This window comes from Saimiri boliviensis, chromosome 4, assembly GCF_048565385.1.
Source record: "Saimiri boliviensis isolate mSaiBol1 chromosome 4, mSaiBol1.pri, whole genome shotgun sequence".
NCBI classification, from domain to species: domain Eukaryota; kingdom Metazoa; phylum Chordata; class Mammalia; order Primates; family Cebidae; genus Saimiri; species Saimiri boliviensis.
This window is the reverse complement of record NC_133452.1, coordinates 84,340,766-84,359,943: the sequence shown is the minus strand read 5'-3', so window position 1 is coordinate 84,359,943 and position 19,178 is coordinate 84,340,766. Positions and strand designations below refer to the sequence as shown.

Below are 19,178 nucleotides of genomic sequence, written 5' to 3'. Positions count from 1 at the left end.
AAAAACAAATGCTGAGAGAAGTTGTTTCTAGTAGTAATTCACACTACAAGAAATGTTAAAGGAGGCTCTTCGTGCTGAAAAAAAATAATATGAGACAGAAATTCAAATCTATGCAATGGAATACAAAGCATTGGAAATTGTAAATATATGGATAAATACATATTTTAACATAAATATCCATTTCATAATATTCTTTAAAAGTACTTTTAAATGATAAATGATCGCTTAAACAACAATAATAATACATTGTGGGGTTTTTAAGAAATGTAGAAGACAAATGTTGACAAAAATAGCGAAATAGTTGAGGAGAGTTTACTGTTGTTAGAGTTCACATAAATATAGCTATAAAATGTTATTTGAAAGTAGACTGTAATAAAGTAAAGATATATGTTGTGACTCATGGGACAATTAAGAAAAAAAAAACAGTAAAGAAGTGTAGCTAAAAAGCCAAAAGAATAAAATGGAATACCATAAATAATACAACAGAAGGCATGACAAAAGAAACAAAAACAAAAAGATGAAGAGAGAAAACAAATGGCAAAACAGTAAACAACCACATCAGTAAATACATTCTTATAAACACATGAATTAAAAGGCAGAGATTGTCAGATTGGACAAAAATGCTAAAACTAACTATATGCAGTCTATGAAAAAAACATTTTAAATATAAAAACACATATGCATTAGAAGTCAAAAGGTGGGAAAAGACACACCTCTCCACTACCATTCTGGAGGTCTTTGTGTTGTCTTCACAGATTCCCACAATCCTGGCACAAAAGTCCTTTTTTCTTTCTTCCCAAGTGGTCTACTGCCCACTCTCAACAAATGAGGCAGTTCGCTTTTAACAATGTATTAGCACCTCAGATTATAACATAGGCAAACCCACTCTATTCAAAGCTCTTTCTATGACAATAGGATTTTCCTTTTAATTATACCTCTCTAATCACTGTCTTTATTAAAAGCTATGTTATCTTTTCAAATATTATAAATTTAAAAACCAATGAAATTACCTGCCAGTTCCTCGTGTTTCAATCCATTCTCATGTCTGTCATCAGTTAGGTCTAAATTGGCTTGATTACTGGAAAAAATATTTTTTAAATTTAGCATTATATGTTAAAAATATATCCTCATGCAACTCTTTCTGTGTATCTTTAAAAAAAAAAATCCCTAAAATTGTACATGTCCTCTCTCAAGTACTCTTGTTCTATCAAAACCTAAAAATTTGGGAACTTCTAAGAAAAATTTTTTGAAAATTAAGCATCTTCAGAACATGATTAATTATAGCTATAAAAATATTACAAAGGAAAAAATGCCCTATTTCTTAAATACACACAATTTTGTAACTATGTACATTTACATATACGAATTTTATCTTATAACCCTAGATATCCCTTTACATTAAAGATCAGAAATTGAACACAAGCTATGAGAACCAGTGAATCCATAGAAAAGTCAGAAAAAAAAAAAAAAATCCTAAGGTCGGCACTCACATGCTACTAAGCAATTTAATTCTGAAAAGGAAGCTGAATAGGAACCAAAACCTAAGCAAGGGGACAAAGGAGCTTCAGTATGATTTAATTACATTGGATATATTAATTCATATACTGCTTTCTCTCAAACCAGGAATCAGTTCTACCTTTTCAGTCTATCAGCCCTCTTTAGTGAGATCGTTGGAGAAACTATAAAACTAAAATCATAATGATGATAGGAACAAACACTTAACATTGCATGCTCAATGCTATCCTGTACTTTGACCAGCCTGTTCTAGAGCAGAAATATCAATGGTTAAGAATATTGTTAAGAAATAAGAAAAATGTTAAAAAATATTGCAAAGTGGCAAAAAGCCCTGGCCCACAAACCTAAGCATGCTTAATCTGTATTGACATCCTTGGGAGAGGCAATGACCACAGGCCCTGAGTATCCTTGTACATTCTTGCTGAATATACCAACAATGCAAGACCCTGACCATTATTCACTATGCCATGTGGTTATTTCTGAAGAGACAAAGAGCAGGCTTTTTCCACTTACAATAAAAGCAATATATTTTCCAAGCTCAGTGTTCCTCTTCTGAAACAGTGTTTCTTCTCTGTAACACAATGGATCCTTTGCCTTGCCCTCAGCATACTCACAGGGCATGGGGAACCAATGCGAACAAACGTGAAATTCAGGTACTGCCTTTGCTCCTTAGTTCTGACCCAAGAATTTGTTTCTATCATCAACATCATAAAACTGGAAGGCTAACTTGTTAGCTTGCCAAGTAGAGTAAAAATCTCAGACCCCTTAGAGTTCATGACAGTAAATGTATTTCTTTATCCACTGTCCATAAAAAACTCATCATCCTGCAGAGACTAGGCACTCTAAGAATCAGAGATTATGATTCTCCTGACCTTTAATTTAATTATACCTTTGTGATCTCAAAATCCTAAATAAAACTGTACATCTGCTTTATACTCGTAATTTTAAGAATTATATGGATAACTAAATAAGGGCATTAAAGAACTCAGGTTTCAAAGGTCTTGAGAATGGCAATGGTCTAGTGTAATTAAGAGAGGATCAGCTCAGTAAACTAGTGGAATTTCTAGAATAAATGACGTTTCCCAGTAACAATCAGGGTCAACCATAAAGAGGTTAAGACAAAGATCAAACCTGTCTTTGCTCTTTGGTTCCCATTTCCCGTTGTTACTTTTTTCCTGAAAATGACTTAATAAATTACTTTCCCAGTAAGGACTTCTTGGTAATGTACTGTTAGTCTCAATAGCATGAAATTTCAGATTCTGAAGGGAGCGTGGGCTTTCAAATACAAAGAAAACATATTCTATTCATACATAAGAAAAACCCTAACTATAATGATGAATAGATAATAGATTTTAAAAATAAGATTTAATTTTGTCTGTTTACCTATTTAAAACCATGCATATATCAGTCTTCCAAAAATATAGAAAACATGAAAATCATTAATAGTTTACACTGTACTTTACCTTTGTAAAGCTTTAAAATTTATAGAGTCATTAGAATCCAATTCCTTATTTAATCTCGAATAATCAATAGAAGATGTCAAGCCTTTCTCAAGCCTGGCAAAAAATTGTTCTTTCTCCTCTTGTTCTTCTAATGTGTCCAATCCCACTCCGAGAATACTATGGTTGAGCTCAGAAACTACCAGTTCTAAATGGAAAGCACAAATATATTTTAGTGATATATAGAATTTTGAAAACACTGATTTGAATGATGCATCTATTCACATTATATAGTAAATTTCAAAAATTTTACAAACGTTTACTGTCACTCATCAAACATGATTTCCTATTGATAATATGTAAGGTTTAAAGCTTCTCTAGAATAATTCTAAACCCCTAGGAAGATATTAAATCTGTCTACATGCTCCAGTAAAGAAGGTTCAAGATAGTTATAAGTCAATTTTTGTAATTCTGAATATAAGCCTAGTAATTAAGTTACCAATTCATATCCCTTGCATTTCTTACCATTTGTTTCTAAGCTGTCAGTACTTAAGAGAGAGGTTCCACTGCTCTTAAGAAACTGGATCTTTTCAGCAGACTCCTCTCCTATTTCCGTAACAGGTTGAGAAGTCTTCTTTGTTTTCAAATAGCTCACATTTGTTCTAAGCAGTCCTAGGAACAGAATTTAATACAAATTAATATTTATGTTAGGAGAACTGTTTTGACCACTATGACAACACAAAAATACAGTTATGCTAATTTTGTTCACAGTAGCTACAAAATAAATCTGCTCTATTAAATAAAAATCCATCAGACTCAAAACTCACAAAAGAAAGATTATACTTCTATTTGGTGGCACTGGATCATATTAAATAGAATACTTCAAATATTTGCACCATGAGACAAAATTTTTTAAATTACTTTGAAGCCCAAGTACTTAATTCAGTATACCATACCACTTTAAAGAGTATCTTCTGCTTTATTCTCTCTGTTCTTTACATTTCTCAGAGGGTGTTTGTTGCTGAACTCTTAATGCTATTGGAAATAGACTGTAGGTGGCATGAATTAGTATAACAAAACACAAGGGGGCAAAGTAGGTACAAATTAAAAACCTACTGGGCTAGACAGAAGCCTTTGTTAAATAACATTTCAAAAAATAGACGGAAATATTAAAAGATCTTTCAAAGTCATTATTTCTAAAACAATGGAATCAGTGGCTCCCTGCATGAGATGTTCTCATGCCGGGATATGTGCATTACTGTTGGCGGATGGGAGGCTATTACAGTCTCTCACAGCATACAGGAATTTGAAATTTTCTGTAAGGCTAATATATATTAAGCATATTAAAAGTGTTTTATGACTGACTAGATATTTGGTGATACTAAGACATTGTTATAGATATTTCTTAGATAATATTATGGTTATTTATTTTTATTTTTTTTAATAGAGATGCGGTTTCACCATATTGGCCAGGCTGGTCTCGAACTCCTGACCTCAGGTGATCCACCCACCTCGGCCTCCCAAAGTGCTGGGATTACAGGCGTGAGCCACCACGCCCAGCCTATAGTTACATTTTTAAAAGAGAGTGCTTATTTTCAGAGATACTTTGAAATATATGTGGAGAGAACTGATACGCTGTTGGAAAATTGTTTCAGAATAATCCTGAGCGTCAGAAGATGGAGAATAAGAGAGGATACTGATGAAACATGATTGGCCATGAGTTAATAATAATTGTCACAGAAGGGCAATGGATACATGGAGTATTTCCTGTTGATAATATGTTAAGGTTTAAAGCTTCTCTGGAATAATTCTAAACCTCTAGGAAGATACTAAATCTGTCTACATGGAGTATATTGTATTTAGGTATATGTTTGAATTTTTTTATAATAAAATGTTTCAAAAATATTCTATGAAACTTGGGTAAGAAAGTATAACTAATGTTTATGTAGCAAAAGTTCTGAGTATTACTTATTTTATTCAAATTTTTTGACAAACTATGTGCCTAGAACATTGTTAGTGCCAGCTATACAACGAAGGCCTTTACCATCATGAAGGTTAGAATCTAACAGGAGGAGACAATAGCAAGTATTTATGGGTGCCTACTACACACCAGGCACTGTTCTAAATACTAGGGCTTTATCAGTGAATAAAAGACAAAAATCCCTGCTCATTTATGTGAGTTGAGGCAGGCAATAAGTAAAATAAATATGTACACTGCAATTAAACAGTACATTAGAAACAGTTAAGTGCCAAGAACAAAAATAAAACAAGAAAGAAGAACACAAAATGCAGGAATGGAGGGCACTACAACTTTAAACAGGGTGGTCAGGAGGGCCTTTACTGAGAAGATAACATTTGAGCTATGGCTTGGTGGGGGACCAATCCACATGAATACATGGGTGAAGAGTGTTTAAGGAGGAGGAAAGAAGTGTAAAGCCTCTACGCCAAGAAAATGCCCAAGCATGTGTGAAGAGAAAGAAGGTCAGGGTAGTAATATTGGCAAAAGCAAGGGAAAGGTAGTCTAAGTTGAGAGGTCAACAAACTCAGGGTGCAGAACTGGGGTGGGTGGTAGCTTGAAGGTCATTAGCTTTTACAAGTGAAATAAGAAGCTATTAGAGGGAGTAGGTGGCTATGATGTGGTAGGTAAGATTTTTTGGTGTAAAGAAGTTTAAGGAACTTAGAAGTCGGTTAATATAGTCACCAATAATTAGACAAAAGAATTGGAGAATCACAGTGAAACAGCAGCTAAAATCTTAAGAGGAATGAGGAGGAATAACCCGGAGTTCAGTAAATAACTGCAGCAAACAGACACAGTAGGTAGGTGGTCTGATGGCATGGTTCATAAGGAGATTGGAAGGAGAATGGTCCAGAAAATAGCAATGAACAATAACCTATTCCTTTTCCAAGTCTAATGAAACAAGAGATGTGTCAAAGAAAACAGTAACCACCAGAGGTTACTAGAGAAGCAGCAGTGTTCACAGAGCAAAGTTAAATGTGAATTACAAGTCTGCTTTGAAGAAATTATATGAGATTAATGGGGATGGTATACCAATACAGGAAAATCTAAAAATATTTCTGTGAGGAAGTAGTATTTCTGCTAAGATGTGAAGAAAGAGCAGGAAGTAACCAGGTGAACTAGGACAGGGAGACCAGTACAGGTAGGGGGATTAGTAGGTACAGAAGTGTGAAAATGGGAAGGGCAGGCCACATTTGCTGATGCAAAAAGGCCAATGAGGCTGATCCAGATGGTGAGGGTGAGCCTGAGAGGAAATAAGCCCAGAGAAGGAAGTCAATGGTTGGACCATGCTTGTCCTCATAGGCTAGGCATACAGTCTTACTCTGTATTCCAAAGCACTAGAAAAAACTTGTAAAGTTATAGTATCAAAATCTCCTTATTTTACTAGTATATGTTTGTTGTAAAAAACTGATATATGGAAAAGGCAAATAATTATAATGTATGCTTAATTTTGTTTTTTGCATTTTAATGTTCTTTTGTTTTTTGTTTTCTGCCAAAACCAGAAGACTGAAAATGTATGCTATAAATACTAAGATTAGAAAAAATACAACTTTTGGTTAGAAGGAAGCCTTATTAAGAAGTCACGAATTCTGTCTTCAAATTCTTTCATTACTGTATTCTTGGAAAAGGCTAAGAATCAATTTATTTTATGTCTTTCTATGAATAATGGGTTTACTGGATCAAACAGTAACCTCCATACAGTTGTAAAAAATCAAGAGCTAGACCTGTAGATGCTTCAAATGAAAAAATACGGGCCAAGGTTGGTGTGCTATGGTGCAACATGTCCAGGGTCTCACCGGCTCTAAAGCAGGACTTGGGGTTGTAGCTCACACTAACCAAGCTCACAAGAAACTAATGTAACAGAAATCAAGATCCAGTTTAATTATTTACAATAAAGAATACCACCAGCAAGAGGATGAGATAGTTTCATCTTTTAAGCAGAACATTTTATTCCTATGGCAACTGGGAAACAAGCAAGAATATAACGTAAAAGTTGCTCAATGTTAATGTTTATTGGTACCTCTCTTTAAGATTTGGTGAAGCATTCCTCTTCTCAAAACGGGTATGGAATTCTCCCTCAGAAGCTTCTACACTCTTGACACAAGAATCACATCTTGCCTTTTGCTACTAGTGCCTAGTATTTATAATATAATATGAACTCAGTAAATGTTTGTGACTGAATCAGGGACCAGGTTAGTCCCCTGGGCAGAGAAACCTCCCTCTGTTTAAGTTGACATTGTCAAAGTTTGCTACTTGACTATCCTTCTTTACTTCTTTTACTAATCAAATCTATTTTTGATACATTTTTAAAAAAATTATTAATACCATTAGGTTGCATGTGAGTATTTTTGGTCTAGGAGCTATTCTTTTCTGTAGGATTGGTCTATATCTACCTGCTCTGAGTCATTATCTTCTAGACAAAATGCTTTATGTCCCAAATCTTTGTCAACAATTCCAATAGTACTTCATCTTATAATATCCTTTTCAAACATTAAAAGTGGGGAGAGATTCTAAAACATAATTCTTCACTACAAAATTGAGCATGTTGTATAATTTAAGAATTTATAAAAAACTGAATTTTTCAATAAGGAATTTCTTTATAGTATTAAAAAGAACAGAGGTAACTGTCAAATCTACTTTAACATGCATTTATCAAACAAATTTATCACTTAATGTTGATAATGTTGAGGGTCAGGGGTTACAAGGACAAAGAAGTGCTTCCTGCCTTGCCCTCACAAAGCTCCCAACCTCAGGAGCTGTCCTGTAGGTTACAACTATCAATACAATGTGTTTTATTACGGTGTTTTGACATCAAAATGAAGGGGAAACTAATTGTGACAAGACAGCTAGAAGACAAAGTGAAGGACTGCAAAAAGTGGTGATGCTAGGTTTTATTGGGCAAGAAAGATGAAAGGAAAAGGCATTCTAATGGCAAGGAAGCATGAGATAATACACAGAGGCATGGAGGTCTATGGTGTTTCCAGGAGATAAGGAATGTTAAGCATGGCTAGAGCACACAAGAAGGCAGAGTTCCAATCAGATCATGCAGGGCCTTAATTATTACATGAATTCAGGCTCAATTTTATGGGGAATAAACAAAACCCCATAGGTAAATTTTTTCCCTAGAGAAGAGATACAGAAATTATATCAGTTTACAAAATTACGCTTAACGCTGATCCACAAATGGTCTGAATGTAGGTACTTAAATAGAAGCAGTCTGGGTTGTTTACAGATACGGCATTATCACATATAATAAATGTATCAGGCCAGGTGTGATGGCTCATGCTTGTAATCCCATTGTTCTGGGAGGCCAAGGTGGGAGGATTGCTTGAGGCACGTTCGAGATTAGTCTGGGTAATACAGAGAGAGACCCTATCTCTAAAAGAAATAAAAAAATTAGCCAGGCATATTGGCATGCACCTGTAGTCCTAGCTACTCAGAAAGCTGAGGTGCGAAGATTGCTTGAGTCCAGGAGTTTGAAATTACAATATGCTATAACTATGCTACTGTACTTCAGCTTGGGTATATCATATACATATATATGAGGCATATACACACATACATATATCTATGCAGTAATTTTTTTTTTACTACTGTCATTAACAAACTGTGATATCAAAGTCTACGGGTTTGTTAAAATCTTCCCAATGCAATGACATTAATATACTGCCAGAATACAATATCTTATCAAATCACCTTAAATCAATTTATCATTAAACAAAAAAAAATACCTGAATTGTCACCTTAATTTGAGTAAATATAAATTATCTCCATGTAAAATAAGCTGATGTTATATAACACAGAAGCTCAATTACATAATAAAGTACTGAGTATATGAAAACCAATTCAAACTTGAAAAATCCACATTATTAGTATTATTTTCTTTATATATTTATACTGAAGTAACAAAATCCAGAAGTCTGGACTGACCCCTTGTGGTCAAATAATTTGAAACAAAAAATCAGCAACATTTACCATCATCCTTAAAATCATCTTCAGTTATCCACCAAGGCACCTTATCTTTCTTCTTCATGTCTTTTTTAGGTTGTTTAGCTATTTTGTCTGAATTTTCAGAAGAATCATCTGAAAGCTAAATCAGATACAAGATACTGAATTTGAAAATACACTGTAAATTCAAGAGTCTCAGATTCATCATTAAGTATGTTTCTATTAGTTCGCTCACAGTTCAGTTGTCACATAAATAACATTTTCACCAATAATATATAAGTTCATATCTACAAACATGTGGCCAAAATAACAAAAATCAGACATACTTCTCTGAGAATCAATTTCATAATTAAGTAAACCAGGAGAATAACAACAAAGAAATGAAACTTGATCAAGAAATTTTTTCTGGAAAGAAAAAAACAGGAGGATACAATCCTATTTTCCAGACGTTCTCTAAGGTTTAAGAATGAATACATAATGGTTAACAAAACTGCATAGCATCACTCTAGAAAAACAGAATTTCAAGATAAGGAAGAACTGAGTTTCAGGGTGTGAAGAGGAGGAGGAAACTGACCAGAAAGATCAGCATTTTTTTCAGTGATTAATAAATGTTTGTTTTTTTCTACTCTTCCAGTCCAAATTTTACTACAATCCTAAATCCCAGGCTCTAACCTCAATTCCACCCCCCAGCACTTTAGCCAATAACTTGGTCACTCTTTTCACTGAGAAATAAAAACCTTCAAACACCACCCACCTCACTCCACTACTAAACTTACCTGTGAAGGCACTTCTTTCGTCTTTCAGACAACACAATTTTTTCCTCCACTCCAAGTGGAACTTCTCTAGTTCTCCTTCCTTGGTTATCCCACTTGATTTCTGTATCTTCACTCCCTTCTCTCTCTACTCCCCTCCCTTCCCTCTTGTTATACACCTGCTCAGCACTTCATCTCCAGTGCCTAGCACAGTAGCAGGCGAAACTGTGGAATGAAAAAATAAACATTCTACTCAACTCTGAAAAAAAAAAAAAAGTAAAACAACAAAATTCCTTAGCCCTACCTCTCTTTTACTCCACCTATCACATTTCCTTGATATGCCAACTTCTTGATTTCACTGCTTAACCCCTTATAATCTGGTTCACATCCAGAACAGCTCTCCTCCAGGCACTAAAGGCCCCCTAAATGTCACAAATAAAGTACCACTGTCAGTTATCCTCCCTGATGACATCATGAAATTTGCTACTGGTGATCAACTCTTACTTTACTTCTTGAAATTCTCTACCTTGACTTCAGTAGCATCACTTCCTCCAGGTTATTCTTCAGATCTGTGGCTACTCCCACCCACCTATCTTAATAGCTTTTTTTTTTTGGCCCATTTATTTAACAGGAGACTTCTCCATGACACTGCTGTTGATCCTTTTTCAATCTCATTCCACATAACTTTTTCTGGAAAAGAAACCAACATTTGCCACATGCCTGCTCTATGTCGGGATCTACACTCAGCTTATCTCACTTAATCTTTAAACAACCCTGCAGAAATTTACTCATGAGGAAACTGAAGCTCTAAGAGGTTAAGCAACTTGCCCAAGTTGCTACTGCTACTGTTAGTAAGCGTTACAAAGTGATGTTTAAACCCATGTCTGACTAACTCCTGTCCACTTTCCGCCATACTATGTAGTTCCCCAACTAGAGTATTATCTGAGTGACGTTTTAAACTTCTAAAACAACAGCGCTTCCACTTGCCAAACAAAAAACTCTACCCCAGTGACCTGAAGAATGTCAATTTTAAAAGGTTAAAGAAGAACTGTCTTCACCAACAACCAGGTAGGAAGACAGGAGGAGGGAAGACAAATATTGCCTATCCCATCAGAACTTCTGAAATTAGTTAGCTACATCACTTTTCACGTACTCTCTAAACTTCAGTATCATTTTGAGGTGTTCCATTTCTCTCTCCTCCCATTTTTTCAGTCTGCTTATCTGCAACACAGGCATAGTATCACTGATCTTGTAGGGCCATGACAAAGAGAAAAATAAATGAAGATTGTTCGCCCTACTTTCTAATACATGGTGAGTGTTCTCACTTTAAACGACCTTCTACAGTGCTTCCTAGCACTTTCATTAGTTATTTTTAAGAAGATAATTCATTAAAAATAAAACAAAACAGGCTGGGCACAGTGGCTCACACCTGTAATCCCAGCACTTTGGGAGGCCGAGGCACTTTGGAATCGCGAGGTCAGGAGTTTGAGACCAGCTTTACCAACATGGTGAAACCCTGTCTCTACTAAAAATATAAAAATTAGCCAGGCATGGTGACATGTGCCTATAATCCCAGGTATGCAGGAGGCTGAGGCAGGAGAATCGCTTGAACCGGGGAGGTGGAGGTTACAGTGAGCCAATATCATGCTACCGCACTCCAGCCTGGGTGACAAAGCGAGGCTCCATCTCAAAAAAATAAAAAAAATAAAAAAAAACCGAAAAAGCTGATTCTCGGATATAACAGTTGTTAGCAAGGATATGGAGAAACTGGAACTCTGGGCTGGGCACAGTGGCTCACACCTATCATCCCAGCACTTTGTGAGGCCAAGGCAGGCGAATCACTTGAGGTCAGGTGTTTGGGACCAGTCTGGCCAACATGGTAAAATCCTGTCTCTACTAAAAGCACAAAAATTAGCTGGGCATGGTGGTAGGTGCTTGTAATCCCAGCTACTTAGGTGGCTGAGGCAGGAGAATCGCTTGACCCCAGGCGGCAGAAGTTACAGTGAGCCAAGATTGTACCAATGCACACTGTCCAGCCTGGGCAACAGAGCAAGACTCAGTCTAAAAATAAAAACAAAAAAAATGGGAACTTTGTACGCTATTGGTGAAAATGTAAAATAGCACAGCCACTTTTAAAAACAGCCTGGCAAACACAGAGCTACTGTATGATCCAGCAATTTCACTTTTTGGCATATATACAAGAGGAACGAAAACACATCCACACAAAAACTTGTACATGATTGTTCATAGCAGCACTGTTCCTAACTGCCAAAAATTGGAAAGAACCCAGATTTCAACTGATAGGCTGAAAAACAAAACGTGGTACATTTACATAATGAAATATTACTCAGCTATAAAAAGAAATGAAGTATTAATACATACTAAAACATGAACCTTGAAAACATCATGCTAAGTACAAGAAGCCAGACCCAAGGAGCCTCATGATATATAATTCCATTTCTATGAAATGTCTGTAACAGGCAAACGTTTAGAGACAGAAAGTAGATTAGTAGTCTCCCAAGGCTAGGGAAGGGGGAATGAGGAGATGGAGTAACTACTAACAGATATGGAATTTCTTTTTGGAGTGATAAAAATTCCTAAAATTGATTGTGGTGGTGGTTACATAACTCTGAAACCACACAACTGCACATTAAAAATGGGTGAATTAAATGGTATGTGAAATACGTCTCAACAAAGCTATTTTTAAAAAGCTAGTACCACCACTCTCCTAAAAATATATATATAAATGATGCCCTTGAATTAATTGTTTGAACAGTAATTTACCAAAGTGAGAAAAGAGGTTAGCATGACTCTAAAATCATGACTTTCATATTAAAAAAAATAAAAATGAAACACTGCAAAGGAGGATGTAAGAGGGAGAGAGATGGAGACAGAAGACGGGGGAAGGAAAGTGCTGGAGACTGTGTGTGCTGGAAGGGTGATAAATGAGGGAAGAATAAAAACATCTTAAAGGCCTGTTCTGCTATCTTTTACAATAAAAATCATTCTTATAAATTTTCAAAATGTGCCTGTATTTGAAATTTAAAAAATAAACCTTTCAAACGGTAAATGAAACTTATTCCAAGTGCCTATTACATCTTAGCAACTGGTAGATGTTTTTTGAATCCTTCAAACAATCCTACAAAGAAGGCATTATTTTTCCATTAGACAGATAATGAAACTAAAGTTTTTTTCTATTAAACTCCCCTTTTTAAACAAGAATGTTCGACGTATAATAGCTTAAAATGTGACTCTCTTGAATGTTCTACAAGGCCCCTCCATTTATGTAGAGTTAGGCATTGCTTAATGATGGAGATATGTTCTGAGAAATACGATTTCATCGTAGGAGCATCACAGAGTGTATTTACACAGATTAGATGGCCACATGGTATAGCCTACTCCACACCTAGGCTATATGGTATAGCCTATTGTTCCTAAGCTGCAAAGTTGTTCAGCATGTACTACACTGAATCTTGCAGGCAACTGTAACACAATGGCAAGCATTTGTATCTAAACATAGAAAAGCTACAGTAAACATGGCACAAAAGATTTAAAAGGTACACCTTTATAGGACAGACCCTTTAGAGTCTTATGAAATCATTGTTATACATGTGGTCTGTTGCTAACCAAAATGTCTTTATAAGGTACATGACTGTACAGAGAATGTGGTACACCATTTGATTTACTCACTGAAATATTTAAGTACTGTATATATAGTAATGAACACGTAGATATATAACAGCAATGAACATAGAGTCATCACTTTACAGATCAAACAATCTTACAATGGGAAGCAGTAAACAGACCCACACAAGAAAAGTAATTAATGTGCTAAATGCTAGAAAAATAATTAAATACATACTAGATTAACAAGTGACTCCATGGTTACCTTTTACTGGAAAAACAAAAGAAGCCACTCTGAAGTAGTAATATTTAAGGTAAGATCTTCACCAGCCAGGTAAAGAATATTGGCAGAGGGAACAGTGAGTGCAAAGATGCTAAGGTGAAATGAGCTTGAAATGTCTGGGAGAGAAAAAAGGCCACTGTGGAATAGATAAAGTGGATGAAAGGGGAATATGAAGGCAGTGACATATGTAAGAGCAAAATTATGAAAAACTTTTTAACCACGGTAAGGAGTTTGGATCTTTTCCTACATTTGATGGGATACCAAGATAGTCTTTTACTGGGGAGGAACAAGCATCTGACTGCAATGCAGTGAGCAGTGAAAGGAAAGCTGGGTCATGAGTTGGGAACTGCTGCAATAGCTCAGTTGAGATGATGGCACTGAACTAGCAGTGGCAGAGAAAAGGGAGAGAGCTAGAGGGATGAGGGGAGTTGAGAGTTTGGTGATGGACTAACTGTATCTTGAAGGTGAGAGAATTGAAGGAGTCTTCTGAGACAAATTTACAACATAGCTTTTAAAAATATAAACTTACCTCTTTCATAAACTGTTCAAACTCTTCATCTAGCTCTTCTTGGGAACAGTCAGCCATAGTCAACAATTTTGATCTCCCAGAGAGAACATTCTAAAGTATCTCAAATACTGGAAGCACTAAATGACAAGAGACATAAATATCTTTTGAGGAAAGCCAACACATCATGAACACGACCAAACTTCAGCTTAAGACATTTCTCTTACGATTTAGTATATATGTACAAATTTTTTAATGATATAGTATACATTACGATTTTTTAAAAGTTGGTCAAGAGATTCCTAATTCATTATGCAAAATGATTTGGAAAAGCAGCTCTGACAAGGATGTCTTGTACTCAGTGTTCAGGATTGTTTTCATTTGTTAACATCCAATTGTTAACGAGTGGGTCTTGTACTAATTGTTTTCATCTGTTAACATTCAATTGTTAACGGGTGTGTCTTGTACTCAGCGTTTAGAATTGTTTTCATCTGCTAACATCCAATTGTTAAAGAGTGGTCTCTACAGTATTTCCCAAATCTACGTTTGTGTGCATGTGTTAATACCACTGAAACAGAAACCAGGTCTTCACAGGGAATCTTAAAAACTAAAAGTCAGCAAATCCAAAGGGCTGTTTCTTTCCAGCAAAGCACAAAACAGAGCTTGTGCTACCTGCCCGTTATTTTACCAACACGTATTAATAGTTTCGTAATGCAGACTGTATCCAGATTCGGGGATGTTTCAAAATATACATAAATGGAATTTACTAAGAAGATTCAAAATACTTAAAGAATACTTAATACACAAATCAGTACTAATTATGTTTCTTTTGAAACGAGGGAAGAGACAGAAACTGCGCTAAACACAAGTAGAATCCAGTGACTTGCAAGGGAAAGCTTTCCCCTATACACCTAATGAACCCAACCTTAGGTCGACTCCCAGTTCCTGAACTCCTTGGAGCAGCACAAACCCCAGCTTTCTTCTGCAGAGAAGGGGGAGGGGAGGTGGGCTTGCAGACCGGGACAATACACGCCCCATTGTGCAGAATAACACCTCTTCCCCTTATTAGCACTTTCGATGAGTTCAGGGCAAGCGCGGTTAAAGTCTTGGCCGCACCAGCTTGGTCAGAGGCGGACTCCAGCAAAAAGTTCTCAAGCCTGGCGGCAACCTGGCACCCAGAAGCGCGGGTTCGGAGGTTGGCGGGAAGACAAAGACGCATTTTCCGTGCGCTCCGGACCGGGAAGGGAAATGACCCGGAAAACTAAAGACCTTGGATCGGGTCTGAGGCACGACCTCGGCCATGGCGATGTGGGCGGGAAACTATCGTTCATATCTTACCTCTTTACCTCTGCCTCTGAATTCCGCGCTTTCCGGAAAGGTCTGTGCAGGTCCACCAGTTGCCGGGGTAACAGACTTCAGCTGTCGGGCTCTGGAGTCACGTGACCCCGGCGGGTCACATGGCCCGTGGGCCCAGCCCAGCTGCCGTGGGTTTTCCAGTTCCTTTACAAGCGAAGGTCGGAATAACCAAGGCTCAGAAAGACACTCTGGTGGCTAAACCTTCGCTGCTGTACTAAAATTAGCCTTTCCTTCCTTGGCTTTCTCTACCTTCCTTAGAAAAAGGGACGGCACTCCAGCCTGGGTAACAAGAGCAAAACTCCGTCTCAAAAAAAAAAACCCAAAAAGAAACCCGAAAGAAAAAGGGACGGCGGCGAACAGGTTACTGAGGAGTGAGACGGCAGGCTTCCGGCGGGCTTCGGGAGCGCGGTGGTTGTAGGCCAGCCCGTGGCTTTCTGGGAAATGTAGTTTCGCTCCCCGGTCCTTGTGTTTCCGCACTCCGCATCGTCTCTTCCCAGCTTTCCCCACACTTGTCATTCGAACGTTGTGTTTTTCCAAGCGGCAGTTTTGAAGAGATTGAATTTCTTGGATTTCTTTGGCGTGCAAAGACCTGTGTAGGCGTTGTGAGAGAAACACAAACCTGTAAGGAAAAAACTGTCGTTTAGATAGGGACTCTGTTCCACCACCTAGTGGACAAGAAGTCGAAGATACACAAACACCAAGATTCTTACTAAGACCGCTACTGGCCTCAGAGCTTCTCTGGTTTTCCGCTACTCCTACTTTTCAAAACTCCTTTCTTTACTGGCATTTCACAATCACCAACTTGGGTTTTGTTTTCTGTTTTCCTTTTTTTAAAGCACACAACATTACCTGGAGTTTCAGAAGATAGCGTTTAGCGTAGCGTAAGTAAAATCTACAACAGCTGCAGGTATTGCTGATGGTAGATTTAGTTAAGGACTTCATCTTCAGCCAGAACTGTTTGTTCAGCAAGTGTTCATTGCAATCCGAATATGTACAAGTCAGGAGCTGTGCACTACGATGCAAATATGAATGATAAAAGAGATATTGTAAGCTACCATTTATTGAGAAGTTGACTTCCTGCCACATTCTATCAAAGACTTATCTTACCACATATGATCTAGGGCCTTTACCCATTCTTCTCAGGGATCTTGTTCCACTGGGTCATTCCCCTTAATCCTGTATCTTCGACTTCTGGCTGGCTGTGGGATTTTTCCTAACAGCGTTTGAACATGTTTTGGGATCCCCACCTAAAGCACCACTCTGACACACTCTGTTCATTCTATTATTTCCCAACGGTTGAAATTATCTCTCTCCTCACCTTACTTGCCAATCTTTTCTGAGGAATTATTTCCACTTTGCCTCCCTTTTATCAGACCATTTAATCCCCTGTGTGTGTGTGTGTGTGTGTGTGTGTGTGTGTGTGTGTGTATAAATGTACATATATGACAGCATTGTACTTTTCCCCTCTCTCCTTGGTTTTTCTTTCACATTTATAGCCTCCCCTCAAGGGTTTTCACTGTCTCTATCTATCCTAGTTGACCTCTAAATGTTAGAATTTCTTTTCTTTCTTTTTTTCTTTTTCTTTTTCTTTTTTTTTTTTTTTGAGCTAGAGTCTCACTCTGTCACCCAGGCTGGAGTGTAATGGCGTGACGTCAGCTCACTGCAACCTCTGCCTCTCTGGTTCAAGTGATTTTCCAGCCTCAGCCTCCCGAGTAACTGGGATTACAGGTGCCCACCACCAAGCCCAGATAATTTTGTAGTTTTAGTAGAGACAGGGTTTCTTAATGTTGACCAGGCTAGTCTTGAACTCCTGACCTCAGGTGATCTGGCCGCCTTGGCCTCCCAGAGTGTTGGGATTACAGGTGTGATCCCACTACAGCTGCCACTGCAGCTGGTCAATGTTAGAATTTCTTAGAGCTTATTTCTGGACTCTTATTCTGTCACACTCTATGGTACTTCCACACGCCCACTCATTCAAGACAAAAATCTGGGAGTTTCCTCTCTCCCATATTTTATTTATCAAGACTTGTCAGTGCTATCCCAACAATGTGTCTCTATTCTGTTCACTTTACACCTTAATTACCGATGTCAGAGGCATCGTTTTCTTTTGTCTGAACACTTCACTAGCCTTCAAGTTTCTCTATTTCTAGTCCTATCCTCCTCTAACCCATTGTCTACAAAATAGGAAAGGTGATCATTTGAAAATGTAAATAAGGTTACTCCATGGCTTAAAATCCTGCAAGGAGTTTCATTGTACTTAGACTAAAATGCAAATATCTACAAGGACTTGTACGGTATGGTTGGCACTACTCTCTTCTACAGCCTCCTCTCATCCCTACTCACAAAGGCATGCAGAATTATTTACAGTGCTGGTACAGAGTTCAGTCCTATTGGAGCTTTGGTATAAGGAGTGCAGGATGGACATTTTACTGTGTCTAAAGAGTGAATATTCATTTCGTCTCTGCATAAATCTATAAAACTTACGCTAATAGGATCCAAATATTTGTTATGCTGAATTGTGGTAGGAATGTCACTAAATTTTTGATACTCAATTGAATCGTTATACATTTTTCAACATAATAGTCATTAAAAGAATAATTAATATTTACTGAGAGTTTACACTGTGCTTATACTATTGTATTCATTTTTACAAAATGAATTGACCTCATGACCCATAATTTAAAACAATATATACTACTAGCTCTCATGATAAATATGTATCTAAAATGTCAATGAAATGGCAAAGTAAGCTGGCTACTTTAGTAGTTAAATCACTCTGTGTAGCATCAAAGATTCTTATTTTTATATTCTCCATAATTGTTGCAGGTTTCTCAATCATTATGTGTTTCTTTTTGTGTTTCCCAGAATGATATGGAATTTGATATTTGGTGTTTATCCAACTCCCTAGTGAGATTATAGAGGGGAAGACTGTACTTCAAGTCTTATGTGGCCTTTTCTCATAGCAAACAGTACAGTATGGGAACTCAACCAACATTGATAGCATAGCTGCAGCCAAGAACTGCAATGTTAAATGGGGTGTAAACTTAGCACATTGTGGGGTTGGATTAAGGAGAAGAACTGAATTAGATACAGTTACACAATAGTTCCAGTTGCTTGCTTCTTTACCTCTAATTTTCAGAAGGGGGCATTCTCTTCACTTATGTGGATAATGAGGAAGACACTGAAGGAATCGTGACATTGTAGTCGTAAGAAAATTAATGGTTAGTATCATTGTGTTTTTTGTGGTTGTCATTGTTATTTTGTTTGCCAAAGTCATTGCTGACTTCTGCTCATTTGACCACATCTTGACTGCTTTTATTTTGACTACTTAAAAATTTTCATAATTGTTTTATATGTGGAATGTAGTAATCAAGCGTTTAGCTGTTGTTATGTTTTCCCCAAGAAAAAGACTAATAATTATTCATAGTAGAATACTGAGAAATTATACAGTCATCTTTACAAGTATTTAAATGTTTCTAAAATACAGGCAGGTGCTCATTTCTTAGCATATGCAGGGCTGCCCATTTATAATTATATCATGAGGACATGCATGGTGATTTAGGTCATGAAATTGTTTTCAAAATAATTCTTTAATAATCCTTATTAAAAAAGTAAATGGCCACTGAGGATATTAGTCATCATTGCAATTTAGCTATGCTTCTAAACAATATAATTAACAACATGATTTATAATTATTATCTAAATGCAAAAACCCAAAAATTGATACAACAAGGAAAAC

The 19,178-nt window shown here is 36.8% G+C and overlaps 1 protein-coding gene across 3 annotated transcripts in view; it reads right to left on the bottom strand.

Moving 5' to 3' along the window:
• The window catches only part of CEP162 (centrosomal protein 162), a 94,762-nt gene extending 78,892 nt beyond the window's left edge, over window positions 1–15,870 (bottom strand). The window contains exons 1-6 of one of the 3 annotated variants that reach the window (XM_010333824.2): window positions 15,422–15,870; window positions 14,108–14,223; window positions 8,947–9,061; window positions 3,480–3,626; window positions 2,979–3,162; window positions 1,011–1,078 (exon numbers count right to left, since the gene is read on the bottom strand). In XM_010333824.2, the coding sequence (XP_010332126.1) occupies window positions 1,011–1,078; window positions 2,979–3,162; window positions 3,480–3,626; window positions 8,947–9,061; window positions 14,108–14,164 (571 nt within the window). In that variant the 5' untranslated portion in view covers window positions 14,165–14,223; window positions 15,422–15,870. Of the gene's footprint in view, window positions 1–1,010; window positions 1,079–2,978; window positions 3,163–3,479; window positions 3,627–8,946; window positions 9,062–9,695; window positions 9,897–14,107; window positions 14,224–15,421 lie in introns of those variants that run through there. The other 2 variants (XM_074397726.1, XM_074397727.1) reach the window with 2 other exon arrangements.
• Window positions 15,871–19,178: the final 3,308 nt, after the last annotated feature.